Source organism: Eulemur rufifrons, chromosome 27 (assembly GCF_041146395.1).
Source record: "Eulemur rufifrons isolate Redbay chromosome 27, OSU_ERuf_1, whole genome shotgun sequence".
NCBI classification, from domain to species: domain Eukaryota; kingdom Metazoa; phylum Chordata; class Mammalia; order Primates; family Lemuridae; genus Eulemur; species Eulemur rufifrons.
In genome coordinates, this window is record NC_091009.1 from 15,154,148 (window position 1) to 15,173,239 (window position 19,092).

The 19,092-nt window shown below is 42.4% G+C and overlaps 2 protein-coding genes across 2 annotated transcripts in view; one reads left to right on the forward strand and one right to left on the reverse strand.

Moving 5' to 3' along the window:
• Positions 1–6,812, forward strand: part of NMNAT2 (nicotinamide nucleotide adenylyltransferase 2) — a 135,658-nt gene extending 128,846 nt beyond the window's left edge. Inside the window, exon 11 of the mRNA XM_069459737.1 lies at positions 6,710–6,812. Within this exon, the coding sequence (XP_069315838.1) occupies positions 6,710–6,812 (103 nt within the window). The remainder of the gene's footprint in view (positions 1–6,709) is intronic.
• A 6,745-nt stretch (positions 6,813–13,557) lies between these two features.
• LAMC2 (laminin subunit gamma 2) overlaps positions 13,558–19,092 on the reverse strand; it is a 55,041-nt gene continuing 49,506 nt past the window's right edge. Inside the window, exons 21-23 of the mRNA XM_069459334.1 lie at positions 18,731–18,889; positions 18,538–18,637; positions 13,558–15,486 (exon numbers count right to left, since the gene is read on the reverse strand). Of these exons, the coding sequence (XP_069315435.1) occupies positions 15,233–15,486; positions 18,538–18,637; positions 18,731–18,889 (513 nt within the window). The 3' untranslated portion in view covers positions 13,558–15,232. The remainder of the gene's footprint in view (positions 15,487–18,537; positions 18,638–18,730; positions 18,890–19,092) is intronic.

The following is a 19,092-nucleotide window of genomic DNA, read 5'->3' on the forward strand; positions in this document are numbered from 1 at the left end:
CACTTGCAAGAGTAGCATCAACTGCAAGGTGAGGGCAGAAACCCAAGGATAATGGACAGTGAGGGGAGAGGGGCAGGCTGTGATTCCAAACACAGCTGCACATTAGAATCACCGTGAAGAGTTACACAACAGTACAGATTCCTGTGTCCCATTCAGCTCCATCAGAATTTGTGGGGTTTGCACTTAGGAATCTGCTTCTTGGGTGAATCTGATGAAGTTGGGATTGGCATTTGGAAACTACAGGTGTAGACACTTTTTCCAAAAAGCTTTACTGTGCAGGGAGGCACTTAGAGACCTAGCTTGCAAGGTCAAGACAGTGTATGCATTGCAAGGCAGTGAGCCATTTTCCAGGGAGATCTCACAGGCAGGGCTCAGACGCCTTTCAGAATCTAGACATCTGGATGAGTAAATGAAGTTTTACAAATAGCTTATTGGGGCCTGACATTCTCAAGACTATCATATGAGGAGAGAACAGGAAGCAGCTAGACTAAGGCTGGAGAAAAACTGCAGAAACCAAAGTTTATCACTGGAGTCCTTCATACCTGTGGGTGCCTCCCCTGCACGGGCTAACAGATGAGGACTCCTACAGGAAGGAAAAGATGTGGCCAATCACAAGAACCCCCAGAAGATTCATTTTCTTGAGACAATCATGCAGAGGAACACAAGAGATTAAATAAGAAAAGCTAATACAGTTCTAAGAAGGAAGTTTATAGCAATAAGTGCCTATATTAAAAAAGAAGAAAGATCTCAAGTCAATAGACTAACATTATGCCTCAAGGAACTAGAAAAAAAAAAAAAAAAAAAAAACTAAAACCAAAGTTGGCAGAAGGAAGGAAATAATACAGACCAAAACAAAAATAAAGCAAATAGAGAATAGAAAAACCATAGGAAAAATTAATAAAAGCATTGGTTTTTTTGAAAAAATAAATAAAATTGATAAGCCCTTATCTAGACTAAGAAAAAAAGAAGTCTCAAATATATTAATATAAAATCAGAAATGAAAGTGGAGACATTACAACAGTTGCCTCAGAAATAAAAAGGATCACACAAAATTATTATGAATAATCATATGCCAATGAATTTGATAATCTGGAGGAAATGGATAAATTCCTAAAAAACAAAAAAAATCTTCCAAGATTGAATCAGGAAGAAATAAAAAGACTCAACATACCAATAACAAACAAAAAGATTGATGTAGTAATTAAAAACCTTTCAACAAAGAAAAGCCCAGAACCCGATGGCTTCATAGCTGAATTCTACCAAATTTTCAAAGAAGAATTAATACCAGTACTTCTTAAACTCTTCCAAAAAATAGAGCTGGAAGGACTACATCCTAACATATTGTGTGAAGTCAGCATTACTTTGATACCTAAGCCAGACAAAGACACTGTAAGAAAGGAAAACTATAGGCCAATATCTCTCATGAACATTGATGTAAGAAGCCTCAATAAAATATTAGAAGTGGTGTCTGCCTATAGTCCCCGCTCCTTGGGAGGCCTTGGTAGGAGGACGTGTTGAGCCCAGGAGTTTAAATTCAGCCTAAACAACATAGCAAGACCTTGTCTCTTACAAAAAAATTCAACAACATATCAAAAAGATTATACATCTGATCAAGTAGGAAATATCAGTCGCATGCAAGACTGGTTTAACATATACAAATCAATCAATGTGATACATCACAATAACAGACTAAAAGACAAAGAACACATGATCATATCAATTGACACAGATAATGCATTCAACATAGGTCAATATCCTTTCTTGACAAAAACTCGTTTAACAGTATAGATATAGAGGGAAAATTCCTCAAAATAATAAAATCCATTTATTTAAAAACCCACAGCTAACATTATAATCAATGGGGAGAAACTGAAAGATTTTTCTCTAAGATCTGGTACAAGACAAGGATGTCCATTCTCACCACTTCTATTTAACATAGTACTGGAAGTACTACCAAGAGTATTTAGACAAGAAAAAGAAATAAAATTTATCCAAATTGGAGAGGAAGAAGTAAAATTATCTCTATTTGCAGACATGACCATATATTTAGAAAACCCCAAAGACTTCACCAAAAACTGTTAGATCTAATAAATGAATTCACTAAAGTTGCAGGATACAAAATCAACATACAAATTCTATACACAAATAATGACCGATCTGAAACAGAAATCAAGAAAATCCCGTTTCTGATAGCATCAGAAGAAAATACTTAGGAATAAATTTGACCAAGGAGTTGAAAGATCTGTACACTGAAAACTATAAAACATTGATGAAAGAAATTTAAGAGGACACCAATAAATGGAAAGATATTCCATGGTCACGGATTGGAATAATTAATATTGTTAAAATGTCTAAACTACCTAAAGCAATATATAGATTCAATGCAATCCCTATCAAAACTCAAATGGCATTCACTTTTCACAGAAATAGAAGAATCAACCCTAAAATTTGTATATTTGTATGAAACCACAAAAGACCCTGAATAGCCAAAGCCAGGGGTGAGGAACCTTCAGCCTTAAAGCCACATGTGACCTTCTCGGTCCTTAAGTTTGGCCTTTTGATTAAACCCAAATTTTACAGAACAAATCCTTTTATTTTTATTTACACATTTTTGTTCACCTTTTATATTTTTATTTTATTTTGTAAATGAACATATTTAAAATACCAAAGAATAAAATAAGTTTCAACAAAATAATCCTCCCAGATTGACTGGACAACGGTGCACTGTGTTTCTCTTTGAAGTGGAATTTGTGAATAGTTGCACCACTTGACAGCGTATTGAATTCTGTCTGCTTAACAGCCCATCATGTCAAACAAGACCAGAGAAAACTGAAGGAAGAAAATAGATTTTTTAATGAGGATTGGGAATTGCAATATTATCTTGTTTCTGCTAATGATGAGATGATTTGTTTGCTTTGTGATACTGCAATATCAACGTTAAAGAAATTCAACGCTCATCAGCATTTTAACATTCATAAGGACCACAAATATTTTAAACTAGAGGGAGGAGCCCAAAAGGTTGTATTGCAGAAATTAAAAGATGAAAAGCAAAAGCAAAGACAATTTTTTCAAGCAGGAATAAGACCTGGAAATAATGCCACTGAAGCAACTTATAAAGTAGCTTATACACTGGGAAAAAGGAAGCCATCCAGTGATGCAGAAATGGTGAAAGAATGCATTGTCGAAGTTGTAGGAAGTGCAAGCAACTGCCTCTTTCAAGGAGAACCATAACTGATTGGCAGCATGAATTAGCCTTCAACTTAACAGAACAACTTCATGCAATACTTCAAAAGGAAAATAGATATTATTCAGTCACTTTGGATGAATCAACTGATACTACTGACTCAATGCAGGTTTTGTACTTCATTCAGGTCATAACAGAAGATTTTCTTTCCTACAAAGAGTTACTCACTTTGGGTACTCTTGTGAACAGAACTTGGGGAATAGATATGTTCAACAACTTTCAAGATAAATGTGAAGTAGGACTGAATTTGGTAAATTTAGTGAGTGTATGTACAGATGGTGCACCTTCCATGGCAGGAAAATATGAAGGGTTTATTGCACAGATAAAAAAAAGTCCTATCAGATCCAGATGCTCTCATTTCTTTTCACTGTGTCTTGCATCAGCAAAATCTCTATGCTAAAGCTACTATTTTAAGTGACACCTTGCCACAGGTTGTGAGTACTGTTAAATATATTCGTGCAAATGCAACATGACGTCATCAGTTTTGTAACATGCTAAAGTTGAAGGATGAGGTATTCAGTGTAGATTTGCCGCATCATCCTAAAATGCATTGACCATTGCAGGGACAGGTGTTGGCCAAAATTTTATCTCTGCGAGAACAAATAGTTAAATTTTATGAAGAACAGCTATGTGAATTATTGAAAGAAGATTTCTATAGGAATGCAGTATTTCTGTGAGCTATGTCAAATCAAAATTACTTGAATATTTCTTTGCAAGGTAAAGCTAAATCTACATATGATATGAGGCCAAAAAATCCAAGTATTTCAAAAAACTATTAATATCTCTTTTCAAAACATTTCTTCTTCAAAAGGAAATTTTGGATGAACATTTTCCCCAGTTAGCAAAGGTCATTGGTGAGCAGGATGATATATGTGAATCATTTAAAGAATACACAGCTATTATAGACCTATTAGTTGGAGAACACAATGAATTCACTGACTTTGAGAATCATGACATCACACTCAAATTAGCATTTTGGCCTCACCTAGTTGATATCACCAAGGCACCTAAAGAACTATAGATGGAATTGAGCTCTCAGTAGATGACATTTTAAAGTCATTGTTTGATACTAAGAAAGATCCAGTTGAAATATGGAAAAATGCAACATGCCCCCAAAATGCTTTCTTGCTTTTCAACCACTTATTGCTGTGAATTTATATTCTGTTACCTAACCAAAATCAAGATGGCCTTAAGGTCACAAATGATTGATACCCATCTAGAGGATCAGCTGAAACTGTGGACCTCCATGTTGTCACCAACCATTTGAATGCTTCCCAATAAAAAGCAGACACCACAAAATCATTAAAAGGTTAATTTTAAAACTAAGTGGTGTTCATTTTTTGAAATTATTAAGTACATAGTAGTTAGATTTTTACAAAATAATGTACATTTTAAAGTATATCTAATTGAAGTTTCTTGAATGTGGCCTTATTTGATTACAGCTAAATTAATACAGCCTTCCAATATGAAAAGTTTCCCTACCCCTGGCCAAAGCAATTCTGAAGTGGGAGAACCAAAAAAACCCCAAAGTTGGTAGTGTCATACTTCCTGATTTAAAATTATATTACAGAGCTATAGTAATCAAGCCAGTATGGTACTGGCAGGAAAAAAAAAAAAAAAAAAAACCCACCGCACGAGGGGAACAGAGTAGAGAACCCAGAAATAAATTCAAACATACAAGATTGATTAATTTTTGACAAAACCACCAAAAAGACACAGTGGGGAAAGGAGTCTCTTCAATAAATGGTTCTGGGAAAACTGTATTTCCACATGCAAAAGAATGAAATTGGACCTTATCTTATGATGCACAAAAATAAACTCAAAATAAATAAAAGACCTAAACATAAGATCTGAAACCATAAAATTCCTAGAAGAAAACAGGGGAAAAGCTCCTCACCATTGGCTTTGCCATTATTTCTTGGCTATCACACCAAAAACTCAGGCTATAAAAGCAAAAATAAATAAATGGGATCACATCAAACTAAAAAGCTTCTGCACAGCAAAGGAAACAATCAATGAAATGAAGAGGCAACCTACAGATTAGGAAAAAATATTTGCAAACCATGTATCAGGTAAGTGGTTAATATCCAAGATTTATGAAGAACTTACACAACTCAATAGCAAGAAAACATATTATCCAATTAAAAACTGGACAAAGGACTTTCTCCAATGATGACATAAAAATTGCCAACATCGCTAGTTACTAGAGAAATGCAAATTAAAACCACAATGAGTACCACCTCTACCTGTTAGGACAGCTATTTAACATCGAAAAGACTAGGGATAACAGGTGTTGGCAAGGATGTGGAGAAAAGGGAATCCTTGTACATTGTTGGTGGGAATGTAGACTGGTACAGCCATTATGGAAAATAGTATGGAGGTTCCTAAAGAAATAAAAATATAGCTACCACATGACCCAGCAATCCTTCTTCTGGGTATATACCCAAAGGAAATGAAATCACCACCCTATAAAGATATCTGCATTCTCATGTTCATTGCAGCATTATTCACAATAGCCAAGATATGGAAACAACCTAGATGCCCATCAATGAATGAATGGATAAAGAAACTGTTGTAGATATACATACTGGAATATTCAGCCCTAAAAGAGGAGATCCTGACATTTGCTACAACATGGATGGAATTGGAGGACATTATGCTAATTGAAATAAGCCAGACATTCCACTCATAATGTGGAATCTTTTTTTTTTTTTTTTTGAAAGGTCAGATACATAGAAAATAAAACAGTGATTACCAGGGTTGGGGCCGGAGGGACAGAAAATGGGGAGATGCAAGTCAAAGGATACCAAGTAGCAAATATGTAGAATGAACAAGTAGAAAGTTCTAACATACAACACGAGGACTATAGTTAATAATAGTGTATGTATTGTATTCAGGGTTTTTGCTAAATGAGTAGATTATAGCTGTTTTTGCCACAAGGGGAAAAAGTAGGTAACCACTAATTTGTTCCACTATAGTAACCATTACACTATATATGTATCTTATAACATCATATTGTATACCTTAAATATACACTATAAAATTTATTTAACAAAAGAGAATAGTTTATACATTAAGATACCAACTGTGTGCTTGGTGCTATTCTAAGTGCTTTGCATAATGACTCATTTAATCCTGTTAATAACTGAATGCTATTGGTCCAAATAGTACCCTTATTTTACAGAGGAGAAAACTGAAGAACAGAGGGCTTAAATAACTTGCCTGAGGTCTCTTAGCTAGAAAGTGGTAGAGCCAGAATAAATGGTGTCATCAGGGTTGGGGAGGAACTGTGGGAGGAAGAGGGCTTCTTCTAATACACATACCTTTACTCAACCTAAGCACAGGCTAGTCATGGATGTTGGGGACACACCGGTATACCCTTTCCCCCAAAGACAGAGGTCAGACCAGGCTTCCTCGCTTGCTTCAGGTTTGGATGCTCATCTGACGACCTCTCTTCTTGTGCAGGCTAGCCCTGCAGCATGGGGACGGCCATGTCGTGGATTACCTGTCCCAGCCGGTCATCGACTACATCCTCAAGAGCCAGCTGTACATCAATGCCTCCGGCTAACAGTCGCACAGCCCTCTGCTCCACTCTCCTCTCGTCCTCTGCCAACACACTGGCCCCTCCAGTCTCTGTCAGTCCCCCTGTTTCTCTCTTGCCTCTGTTTCTCCATCTCCTCATCTTGACTGTTCTCCCACTTGCTGACTTAACCCCCCACAGTGTGGGGGACCTGCAGAGAACCATGGCATTCCCTACTCTTCAGTCATCTTTGGACAAACTTTCCTCTAGTCTCCAGGTTGGGGGTGGGTGAGGGAATAGGGGTGGGAGTTGGGGGAAGTGCAGTCCTTGGAGATGTACTGGTGTCTGTCTCCCAGCATGCTCTAGAGAGGCGGCTCTGGCGCCCATCCTCCCAGCATGCTCTGGGGAGGCAGCCCTGCTGCCCATCCTCCCAGCATGCTCTGGGGAGGCGGCCCTAGTGCCCATCCTCCCAGCATGCTCTGGGGAGGTGGCCCTGGTGCCCATCCTCCCAGCATGCTCTGGGGAGGTGGCTCTGGCTCTTGCCTTCCCAGCATGCCCTTTACTACAAAGGGCTATTTTTCTTTTCTTTCTTTTTATTTATTTATTTTTATTTGTCCACTCCTCATAGAACTTGGATGAATCAGTGTCCATGGTTCTCTATGTCTGTAGTCTTGATGCACTCCTGTGGTATCATTTCCCTTCTGATGGGACACTGTAGCCAGCCTTAGCACTCAGTAAGTGCGTGAGGGCCACACCCAGGAGAGAAGGCCAAGCCACCTCCACTTCTCCAACACACCACACACACACACACACACAGACACACACACACGCACACACACACACACACACATACACACTCACACAGCAGCAGCAGCAGCAGCCTTTGGTCAGGAGTGAGATTCTCAGGTTCTGAAACCTGGGAGGCAAGTCAGGGAAGAGTAGGGTTTCTCCGAAGAATTTGAGTCCATTTCCTTTGTTCCCAAAGACCATTTTTTCTGATGCTCTGGCCTGTGGTCACACAGAGCCAGTCCATCCTCATTTCCTGGTGGCATCTGCTCATTGACTGACGTGGGCTGTGGCTGGTGGCCCAGTGTGTTCCCCACCAGCCCAGGCATTGCCCAGGAACCTGCAGATCACCACCTCAGCCAGCGGAAGCCATGCTCAGCCACATTCCTGCATCTGAGAAGAATCACATAGGCAAGGCCAGATCCTGACAATGTGGTCATTTCTTAAAAAAACAAAACAAAACATGCTAGGAATTCACTCAACCCTAGAGATCTTTGCTAATTGGAATTAGTTATTGCCTGTTTGGCTGGGAAATGTCTCTGTCATGATGTAAGTTTGGGATGACCTAGGAGAAAGCAATTCGTTACCCTGCTGGGATTTGCTGGTTCTTACCCTCTCTCTAGCTGCTGTGACACAGGCCAGGCCTGAGGCGGTTCCTTCCTGAGAAGCGGTGCCTTGGCCTTGTTTCTGGGGCTGGTCACAGCTCCCCCAGAGCCCCCAGCCAGGAACCGCTGGAGGAGATCCGCCCAACAGGGGAATGGGTTCCCAGCAGAAAGCTCTTGGATGGGTTAAGAGCCACTGAACTGTCTCACCCCCTTTCTCCCTAATTTCCTACCTTCCTCTCTGCTCCTGGAAACAGTTTTGACAGGTTTTGTTCAGGTTGTTAAGGCCTCACTCATGGCCTACTCAGAGAGCCACAAGGAAATTACTCTCTTGTGTTTTGCTGTCCCTCATCCAGTCCCTTGGCTTTTGGGTTCCTGGTTGTCTTTGAGGAATTGTCCCCAAGTGTTAGGATACTTTTTATCAAAATTGAGTACCAGCTGTAAGACAGGAGGGGCCAGATGGGACGCAAAGCCAGGGACAATGTTCCTTTCCACACATCTCACACCTGCAACATCCTCCTCTTATTCCACGAAAAGGAACTGGATTCAACACAAGAACACGGCAGAGTAGCATCCAAAGGGGGTGCTATTCTTCTTAGATTATGGAAATCTCCAGAGGAAGAAAGGAAGATCTTATTCTTGGGTCTCAGTGTTCGACTAAGGATCATGAAATAATTAACTGAAAAAACCTTTAGAGCTCAGTTGATCTAACACTCCCCTTTAAAGGTGAGGGAGCAGAGGACCATTGGGTTAAATGGCTGGTCTAAGGACACACAGCAAGTGTAGGGCCTGACAAGAGGGTATCCTCTCCCTGGCCCTCAGGCCATTATGCCATGTGGCCTCTGCCCCGCCACTCTCCTGTGAAGCTGACCAGGGGCACATGTGATCTCTACTCTTCCCCGGCCTTACTCTAAATGATGTTTGTCCCAGGTGTTTTCCATACGTGGTGGGCTCATGCCAGGCCCGGGGCAGGATGTGATGGTGAGGAAGACCATAGCTAGGTTTCCTGCAGAAATCAGGAGATCTCAACAGTTTGGAGGAAATCCCAGAAACTGACCCTCTGAATCCAAGAAAGATTGGCTCTGGGGAAGGCTAAGGAAGACCCAGAAAGTGCTCAGGATATACTATTGCTGGAGACACAAAGAAGGAGAAGGCTTTGTCCAGGCAAAACCATCATAAACCAGGAAATGAGACAAAGGGAGACGGGGTTGTGTCCCTGGGGAAACACAGCTTTTTCAAGGATCTGGAGTCACGGATAGAGTTTTTAGGATCCCCATGAGGAGATCTGAGGAAGACTTGACTTCCTTTGTTTCTCTGTCACTCTGCTGGCCTCTGGTCAAGCCCATTTGGTCTGCAGCCCACGAGAAGGCCCCGGGCCGGCTCTGCACGCTCAGCATGAGGCGGGCGCGCATGTGGGAGACGGAAGGGAAAGTGAGAAGAGCTGAGAAAAAGAACAGGTGCAATAGAAGTAGATTTCTGGGAAAGAAATGGGGCAGATCTTATCTTGGTGGATCACAGGGGTTGTATTAAAAACAGCTTTGCAATAAAAGGAACCTAAATCCCCTTTTGGGTACAATCGTCCATGCCCCACCCCGCCCTACTCGTCATTTGTTGGGGGAAGGTCAGAGCACCCCTTTGAGTCCAGGGCAGGACACTGTGACTGTGACTCAGCCACAGCCAATGCCAGAATGATGACTCAGAGTCTGAAGTGGTGCCCTAGGTGTCAACAGGATAACCTCTAGGGCCTGCCTTGGCCTGCTCCTTCCTACAAAGGCCAACCCAAGATGGCGTGGCTCAGAGGGTGTGAGGAAGGCAGGAGGAAACCCCTTTGTGTTAATGACTCTCTCCTAAGGAATGGTCCTCCGGGAAGTCTGTGCTGCGAGTGGGTACCTCGGTCACACACACACCCCGTCCCCAGGTAGCCTCTAGGGCCTTCTGCTTTCATTTTCCTTGAATGTACCTAGGAACAGGGGAGGAAAGTCTCTTACTGAAGTGCCTGAAACCCAGAGCTAGAGCTTCTAGAGACGCCGTTCTTCCCGACTCAGTTTGCCCAGCCTTTCCCCAGCGTTCTCTGGTTTCAAGCTCCAGCTTCTTGGAAAGAACTACAGAACTTGCTATTCGAATGAAGTAGAAATCAAGATGCAATCATCAAACGACAGCAAAAGGCAGAGCATGGCAGGGAACAACGACGTGTACTTTAACAGCCCGGATTGACTCTCCCCAAACCGACACACACACACACTTGTAGGGGACAGAGAGAGAGAAGCATGTTATTCTATTTTACTCATCAAAACAGTAATGCAAAAATAAAACAGTAGACTATGAAAAGCTCAGGATCTCTCCCTAGGCTACTTACTGCAGGAGGGCCGACAGGTGAGACGGGAAGGATGGAAACAGGGACGTTTGTAGCTCCTACAACTAGGACACCTTAGGAATAGTATTGTAGCAATGATGACAGATGTGCCCTGCCAGGTTCGTCCGGCTGCACCTTCCTGTAGCTGCCCAGCAAACGCGACTCTTCATGTGGTTTCTTGGTAGTGTGAGTTTGGCGCGTCCTGTTAGCCGCTCTGGTTAATTAGGAATGAGTTACAGCTTTTCCCCTCCACCTTCAGTCTAGTCCCGGGGCTGAGAGTTCAGCTGGAGCCACGTGATCTCGAGGGTTGGCGTGGGGAGGGGGAAGCTTTTTTTTGAATCACTTTTTGGTCATATAATCTGCCATTTTAAGAGTAAGACTTGCTTTATGGAAATCAATTCATTAATAAAAACTATATTCAAGTTGCAATACCATTTCACAGTGAAATATTTTGAGTAAAATTTTGTTGCTAGGATAGTCATGGACAAGAGTTTAACAGCAAAATGTTTTTGATTATGTTAATAAATAAGACAATGCTACTGGAGTCTGGTGTCTCGGTCTAGAACCTTCTCTGGGAGTTGCAGAAGTAATCACTTTTTCTTCATAGTCTTTACAGGAGACGACAGTTGTAAAAAGGTACTTGGAACAGGAGATTTTCTGCCTGGGTCAGCTCATGCCACATGTGTGATATAAGTTTATAAAGCCACACCGAGGATGATAAGGGGAAGAATAATTAGCAAATTTGTAAATTGTGCCTACATTTTCTGAGTTTTAAAAAATTAAATCTTAGATCCTGACTAGTCTGCATAGTTCGTTTTTGGTTAACGTTGGCTCTTTAATGCAACTAGTACTTTCTGAAATAAAAATATATTTGTGAAAATTAAAAACTACCTTTTTGGCATGAAAGATCTTAACGAAAACAGCAATTGTTACACTTACAAGTTGTTCTGGCAATGTAAACAAGCAAAAATGAATAATTTGTTGATTGTTCAATCCTGCTGTGATTATTAGTTCTTATTTCATCTTTAGTTCTAACAGACATCCTGTATTGAGTAAGGTCTCGGTGATGATTGTCGTTAGCTAGTCATCAGTTGTGATTCAGAAGGTAAAATAGTAATCCCCTGTTAGGCCAGCTCGTTTAAAGGTTGGTTGCTTATTTGTTAGATTAGTTTTTTCTTTTTAAATCATTTGGTCCTTAGAGTTCTTTGCTGTTGTTTTTTTTCTGTTTAAAATTGAGATTAGTCAGCTTTGTGTGTATCCATGTGGATTTCGTGGCACATCACAAAGATGTTTGATATACTTGTAATTTGATTACTTGTGTTTATGTTTGCAATTTTGTTCACAAAGCTAAACACTGCTTTTTTTCCTTCTGTTCTGAGAGTGCGTAATGATGACAGCTTGTTTAAAATGGAGTATAAACACTGGCTTAATTTGCTAACATACTAACTTATAAAATGTATATACTAAATATGAATTAACATACATGTACATACACATTTCTTCCCTTATGACTCAGTAGAAGCTTCAGATCTTGGGATTTTGTAGGAAGTTCCATGTAGCCAATAAAGAAAGCAGAGAGAAATATGTTTTCCAAGTGGGAAAACTGAACCACAGCAAGAATCCATAACATTCCCATGACCATGCAGACCATTAAAAGAAGACACGGTAAACATGTTCCTGGTCCTTGAGACTTGTTCCAAACATTGGACAGTACAATCTTCTCCAGCCTCCCAAGAGTACTGAAAAGAAACCACATCCTGGAGTAAGATCAGGAATGCAGCTGCTACAAAGTTATAGTCTAAGGGCAGTTTTATTTCGACCCCTCTCTCCAAACAGAAAGCCCTAAGAGTCAAAGTAGATGATGTGTGTAATAGGCTACCAACAACACAATTAATCAGAAAACTCTCGGAGGAGAAGAAAGCTTTCACTACAAATTACAAATACCAGCAAGAAATCAGAAGGAAACCTCTCTTAACTTGGCAGTGTCAGGTCAAGGACAGGCAGCGGGAGGCTAGGTTTGGGTAAGCGATCTCTAAGCCACATCCCCTTCTCTCTTCTCAGGGACAGTTTGTCAGGTCAGAAATGGGGGAATCATTTCTATACCGAGGGAGTCCCATGAGTCACTTTTCTATTCCTCATCTCTACTCAGGTATCATCTCCTATTTGTCAGGGAAGATAGTCTTATGACTTTCTTAACAACCTATCCATGAGGAATCCTGTTATGATTGAATGTACTATGGTTATTAACTAATGGGATCCCTCACCAAGTTCCCTAGAATATGTACAGTCTAATCCCATACTCAGAGAAAACATCCAGCCATACACCAACAATGCATTCTCCCCCTTCATATCGTAGAAGTGTCACAGAGAAGTGGCTTTCCACTAAGAGATGACATCTTCCAGACCCCTTGCAAATTAGGTGTGGTCATAATACTGGATTTTGGAATGTGAGGCCTCCCATGAGTCTCCTTCCTCCATGTTCTTTCCCCTTCCCACCCAGCCGGAATGTGGACGACTCCCCTGTCTACCCCAGACAGCCTTACAAGTCACATGTTGTAAATGAGCAGGGCCTCTGACATGACTCTACAGAGGGCCACCCTGCCATCCTGTTCCCCACCCAGTCTGTATAGGATCAAGAGGAAAAAAGTCTACTGTGTTTGAGTTATTGCATATTTTTAGGTGTTTGTGATATAGAAGCTAATCTACTTTAAGTAATACACATACATTTTCTGGGCACTAGTTGTTAATTACAGTTAGAGGTCTGTAGGATGTGTGACTGAGTATGCCAAGACAGGATTATAACTTCACTTCCACAGAAGACAAAGCACAGTGGTCAGACCTATCAGAATTGGGGGCCAATGTGGACAGAAGCAGAATCCTTTCCTCAGCCACTTGGGTAGATGGCCCAGTTGGGATCTTCATTTATTATATTTTAATTTATTAAGAGGTGTGACATATGTACCACAAGCTACTGACTTTACCTTTATTTTATAGCTGATGAACAAAAACAAGAATACCAACTATACCCTCCACCCAGCTTGGTTTGTTCCAGAAATAAATCTTCACTCTTAGGAGGCAGCATCAGTTAAATCTCATAAAGTGCTCTGGTGGTTGGAAAGGGCAAAATAAGATGCTCAGAAATAGGAGTTGAAGGTGTTAACTCTAGGACCCATTGCCATTTCTGGTATTTTCACTTCCATTGCTTTGGTACTTCTACCTTAGGCTTAGAGTTGAGTAAATCAGAAACTAACCCCAGGCATCTAACAATTGTTCTTTATCTTAAAACACGTCCATGAAAAACCAAGGAAATGCAGAAGCAAGGCAGCAAGATGTCTTCTGAGCCAAGGTGGAAGTGCCTCTGGTCAGCAATTCCCACTGGTGTTACCATGACTCAACAGTCTGTTGCAATCTGTTGTGGAAAGGGGCAGAGTGACAGCTGGAATGCAAAGAAGTGTGTACAACCCAGAGCTCTCTCGGCTTTGCCAAAGCTCGAGGGCCCCCATGGGAGGGTCTTGCAACATACGTTCTGTTGAGCAAAGAGGTTGCAAACCAAGGAGTTATTGCAATAAATACCACTTGTGATGAACAAGGTTTGTAGGTTTAACTTTATTTTTTAAAAATGTTTGCCTTCCTCACTAGACAATCAACTCTACGAGGGCAGAGACTATGTCAGCACTGTACTGCCAGCCCCTGGCACACAATAGGTACTCAATAAATATATGCTAGAAGAATGGATGGAAGGATGGATGGAAGGATGGATTCTACCCAGCTCAAGTGTGGGTAGGAACATTCTCTGCTATAGAGGGAAGGAGAGAGAGAGAGAGAATATAAAATAAAACACATAGATGCATACAATTTTTAGTGTTGAAAAGTGGGATTGAATTAGGACTAATACATCTTCTAGGTAATTTCACTTCTTTCAATGCCCAAGCCAGTTTTCTATCACTTTGAAACTCGAAAGTAAATACCTTCCAAATGTTTGCTGTGCTGGTAGGAAATGCTTTAATGAAAATGCAGTCTCTAAGCTGCCATGGCATCATTAAGAGAAAGGATATCATTCCAAGGCCAGACTCACAGGTGGCAGAGCACCAGCCGGCACCATTGCCCCAGTGGGCCTGCCTTCCAGCTCCTCCCTCCATCACTGCTCACTTCTTCCAGCTTGAAAGTGGAGTGTGTAGTCACGTCCCAGTGGTAAGGAGCAGGAACTCTGACCAGCAAGAAGCTTGCAGTGGATGGTATGAAGCAATAGTGTTTTACTGGCCACAGTGTGACTGCGTTTCACTCTCTGTTCTGACATTAGGAAGCATTTTATATTCTGGGCAAAGTCAACAATTTTTCCTTCAGTCACATTACTCAGAGAATAAGCTGACTATAACCCAGCAGCACTTGTCCAAATTCCAGGACTCCGTTTATGACTATTCTGAGGCAAACATCTGCCCATGCAGTTTGTCCTTCCATCCGGTCTACTCTTTGGGGTCCAGGTCCTTGGTCGGTCTCAAGGCCAATGCTTTATGCCTCATTGCCCAGTGTCAGGAAGCAAGTAGTACACAGGTGCAATAAGACATCCACCTGGCCACGATCTCAAGGATGGGGTCAGATTCAGTTGACCTGAACACACCTACTGAACATGTTCAAATGTCCCCATCCCACCCCACCCACATGAGATGGCTCCTGAGCCCTGAGGTCCGTATCCTAAGAACCTCAGTTGAGAAATCTCTCTGGCAGCTTCACTGTTGCTCAAGAGCCTGAGTATTGTAGCATCCTGGGGGCAGGTTGTCCCTAATATTCTCCAGGTTCTTCACGTCAGCCAGAATCCCATCTATGTTTGTTTCCAGCAAACGGAGATGGCCCCTTTGCCGGCGCGCCCTCTCTTCCAGCTCGGACATCAAGGGCCGCAGTTGGCTGTTGATCTGCGTCTTGGCTCGGAAAAGGTTTTGCTCCAGTAAGATCAGCCCCTCTTCATCCACATTGCCAGGCTTGTCTATTTCAGGGACAGGAGTTAACACAGAAAAACTGTGGTTAGATCTCCTCGAACACACATGTGCCCTTCTGTACCCCTAACTAATTCTTGTGTCCACCTGCCCAGAGCAAATAGTATGTCCTGAATTTAAAAGGCTTATTTTATTTTATTTTTTTTGAGACAGAATCTCACTCTGTTGCCCAGGCTAGAGTGAGTGCCATGGCGTCAGCCTAGCTCACAGCAACCTCAAACTCCTGAGCTCAAGGGATCCTCCTGTCTCAGCCTCCCGAGTAGCTGGGACTACAGGCATGTGCCACCATGCCCGGCTAATTTTTTCTATATATATTTTTAGCTGTCCATATAATTTCTTTCTATTTTTAGTAGAGACGGAGGGTCTCGCTCTTGCTCAGGCTGGTCTCGAACTCCTGAGCTCAAAAGATCCGCCCACCTCGGCCTCCCAGAGTGCTAGGATTACAGGCGTGAGCCACCGCGCCCGGCCTAAAAGGCTTATTTTAAATGAGAAATAATCTAGAAAATGCTCCAAGACCACTAGCCTGGTTACTGGTTCAAGCTCAGTTCAAGACTCTGAGCTCTATAGCTCAGCAACATGAAGTTTTGATTTCTCCTTTCATGTTAGGGTCAACAGTTTATGCTCTGAAAAGATGAAGACTGAAGGTTATAGTGGATCTAGCACTATCCAAAGTGTCTGCCTAAAACAGATCACCCCTAGGATCAGAATCAACGCCAAAGTTTGCTTTCTGAACCACCCTGGAAATATCTTGCTGTTTTCTATTAGAAGACCTTTAGACACTGGCGAGCTTCAGGGTTTAGAGAGGCCAAGGTATGCTTTGCTCTTTGGGAGATGGATTCCAGCTGTTAGACAATGATGTAAGACTTCCTTCTGGCCTCAAACCGTGGGAATCTGGCTAGATATAATTTCCAATATAAAATGTAATCACATTTGTTCAGGTATGTTTTACCCATAAACTATCTAAAACTAATGTCAGCATAAAGGGCGTCTGGTCAGGCCCGCTTAGTTCCAATAGGTTTGAGTGGTCCTTGGTCAAGTCAAACTCAAGGTGAAGCTGCCTCATGTACCTGCGCTGCAGTGATAGATAGTATTTGACTGTATGCACGTATTATACCCAGAACAATGGATCTGTCACTGTTCCAGCCCTCAAGTGCACGTAGAGTAGAAACAACACTGTAACAAAAATGTGGGTCCAATGGATCCGTCCTTCACCCGGGGGTAAGGAAGAGTTCAAGAATGTAGGGTTCTATGACATGCAGAGAAAGTTAAATAAGCTTGGGAACAAAATAACCGTGGCTGTGAGGAGGTGGCGTGAGTTGTTAGAATAGAACAGGGGCACTGGAGACAAAAAGACGTCAGTCTGAATCTCGCCTGCACAGCTATGTCACCTGTGGGGGATTATTAAGCTCTCTAAGCCTCAGTTCTTTCCTTTGTGAAATAAAATAATGAAAATAATAAAACCCATCTCATAGGACTTTAAGACTTAAATGATATTATATCATGAAGACACCTGCCATAGTACCTGACATACAGTAAATGTTTACCAGTTCCCTCCTCCACCCTCTCTTTCCACTCTCATGTTCCCTTTGAAGGCCCATTGGTTTCATGACCTCTCTTAAGAACACTAAACAATGCTGCTAAAGTCTCAACTGGGGAGGTTTTTTTTTTTTTTTTTTTTTTTTTTTCATCCTTAGAGGGTATTTTTCTCCTTGGGGCTCATTGAATCCCAAAGCAGACCCATGAGCATAAGCACACAGACAATATTGGTGTCTCAGGGTAACGATACACTCCACAGGGAAATCCGGTTTTAAAGTTGTTCTACTGAACTGGAAAAGTAGAGCCAAGCCTTTTCCTGAATGTTGCTGGGATCTGTGAGCAAATCCCTAGTTCCACATACGCTGGAGTCTAAGCTCTTAACACAGGCCAAAGGAGGGCTCGCTATCAGCTCTACCTAAATCCAGAATTTTAATTAAAATCAGTTTTCCTGTGGGAGTGACTCTGGAGAAACCTGATTCACCACCCCACGGTGCTGTCAAATCTATTTTATCCTAAAATTTTGCAATATCTTGTACACCACATTTCTTCTGGGTTATCTACCCAGGTAGCTCAAGTTTCTCCAACTGGTCACATCAAGATATATCTTTGGTTTGGGAAGGAAGAAACAGCAAGTGATTTTTTTTTTTTTTTTTTTTTTTTTTTGAGACAGAGCCTCACTCTGTTGCCCTGGCTAGAGAGCAGTGGTACCATCATAGTTCACAGCAACCTCAAACTACTAGGCTCAAGGGATCCTTCTGCCTCAGTCTCCCTAGAAGCTGGGACTATAGGCGTGCACCACCATGCCCAGCTCATTTTTTTATTTTTTGTAGAGATGGGGTCTCACTCTTGCTCAGGCCGATCTGGAACTCCTGACCTCAAGCAGTCCTCCCTCCTTGGCTTCCCAAAGTGCTAGGATTACAGGCGTGAACCATTGAGCCCGGCCAGCAAGTGATTCTTAACCTCACGGCCTGGGAGAATCCTTCACCACTTTCCCATCACTACTCTACTGCCTCAGAGCAGGCTCCTGGGGCCTCTCCCCTCGATTATTTCGGTAACATCCTAAGTGGTCTCAGCCTGCCTTCTGTCTAATCCTGCTTCAAGCTCTCCTCAACTCAGCTACCCTAGTGATCTTTCTGAAATATACACTGATGAATTTATTCCTCTGCTTAAAACTGCCCACTGCTTTCTCAGGATCAAGGCCAGACTCCATAGCGGGACACTCAAGCTGCCCAGTCTTCTGTAAGTTTCTTGGATACGCCCAGTTCTTTGACCCACAAACCTCCACCCCCAACTGCAATCAGTGCTCAGTCCCATCTTAAACACGGCAAAATGGAGTCCAGAAAATGTAGAGTAACCTCCCCACAGTATCTGGGTCTGGAAACACACCAATCTCCTGCTATCCTTAAGGAAAGCTGAGATTCCCATTCATGGGGGCCAGGTGTAGGGGGTCTTCTGGGGAAAAGCCCTGGAGTGTGGGGCTGGAAGGTTGTGGACACGCCACATACCCATCAGGTGGAGGATGCCATCCAATGTGTTGAGTGTGTCTTGGATTGTAACTCCAGCATTCTTGGCTCTCGCATCGACTCTCTGGGCTTCGGTAATCACCTGAGGGAAGAAAAGCACAAATGGGCCTTGAGAAGGCGTTTTCTATATTGGCAGGTTTCAAGGCATCGCCCGTGGGAAGCGACAGGGACTCACCATCTGCACTGCGTCCATGTCCATGTCAAACTCCAGCTCCTTCCGCGCCAGCTCTCCTTCCACTTCCCTCATCTCGCTCTTCAGAGTGGCCAGTCCCTTTTCCATGGCCAAGGCCCCATCTGCTGTCACATTGGCTTCCAAGTTCAGACTCCCTATCTCCTGGGAGGAGAAAAGGAGCCAAGGACGGAAGGAGAGAGAGGGGTGAGGCACAAAAACATCCCAGAGACAACAGCAGAAAAAATACAGCTGCAGTCAGGCGCTGATGGTGTCAGATGAACAATGAGAAAGTCAGACTCAGGGACGCACCCTGCCCCAAGCTCTGCCTCACACAAGCTAATTTGGGGTGTGTCTCTAGGGACTAG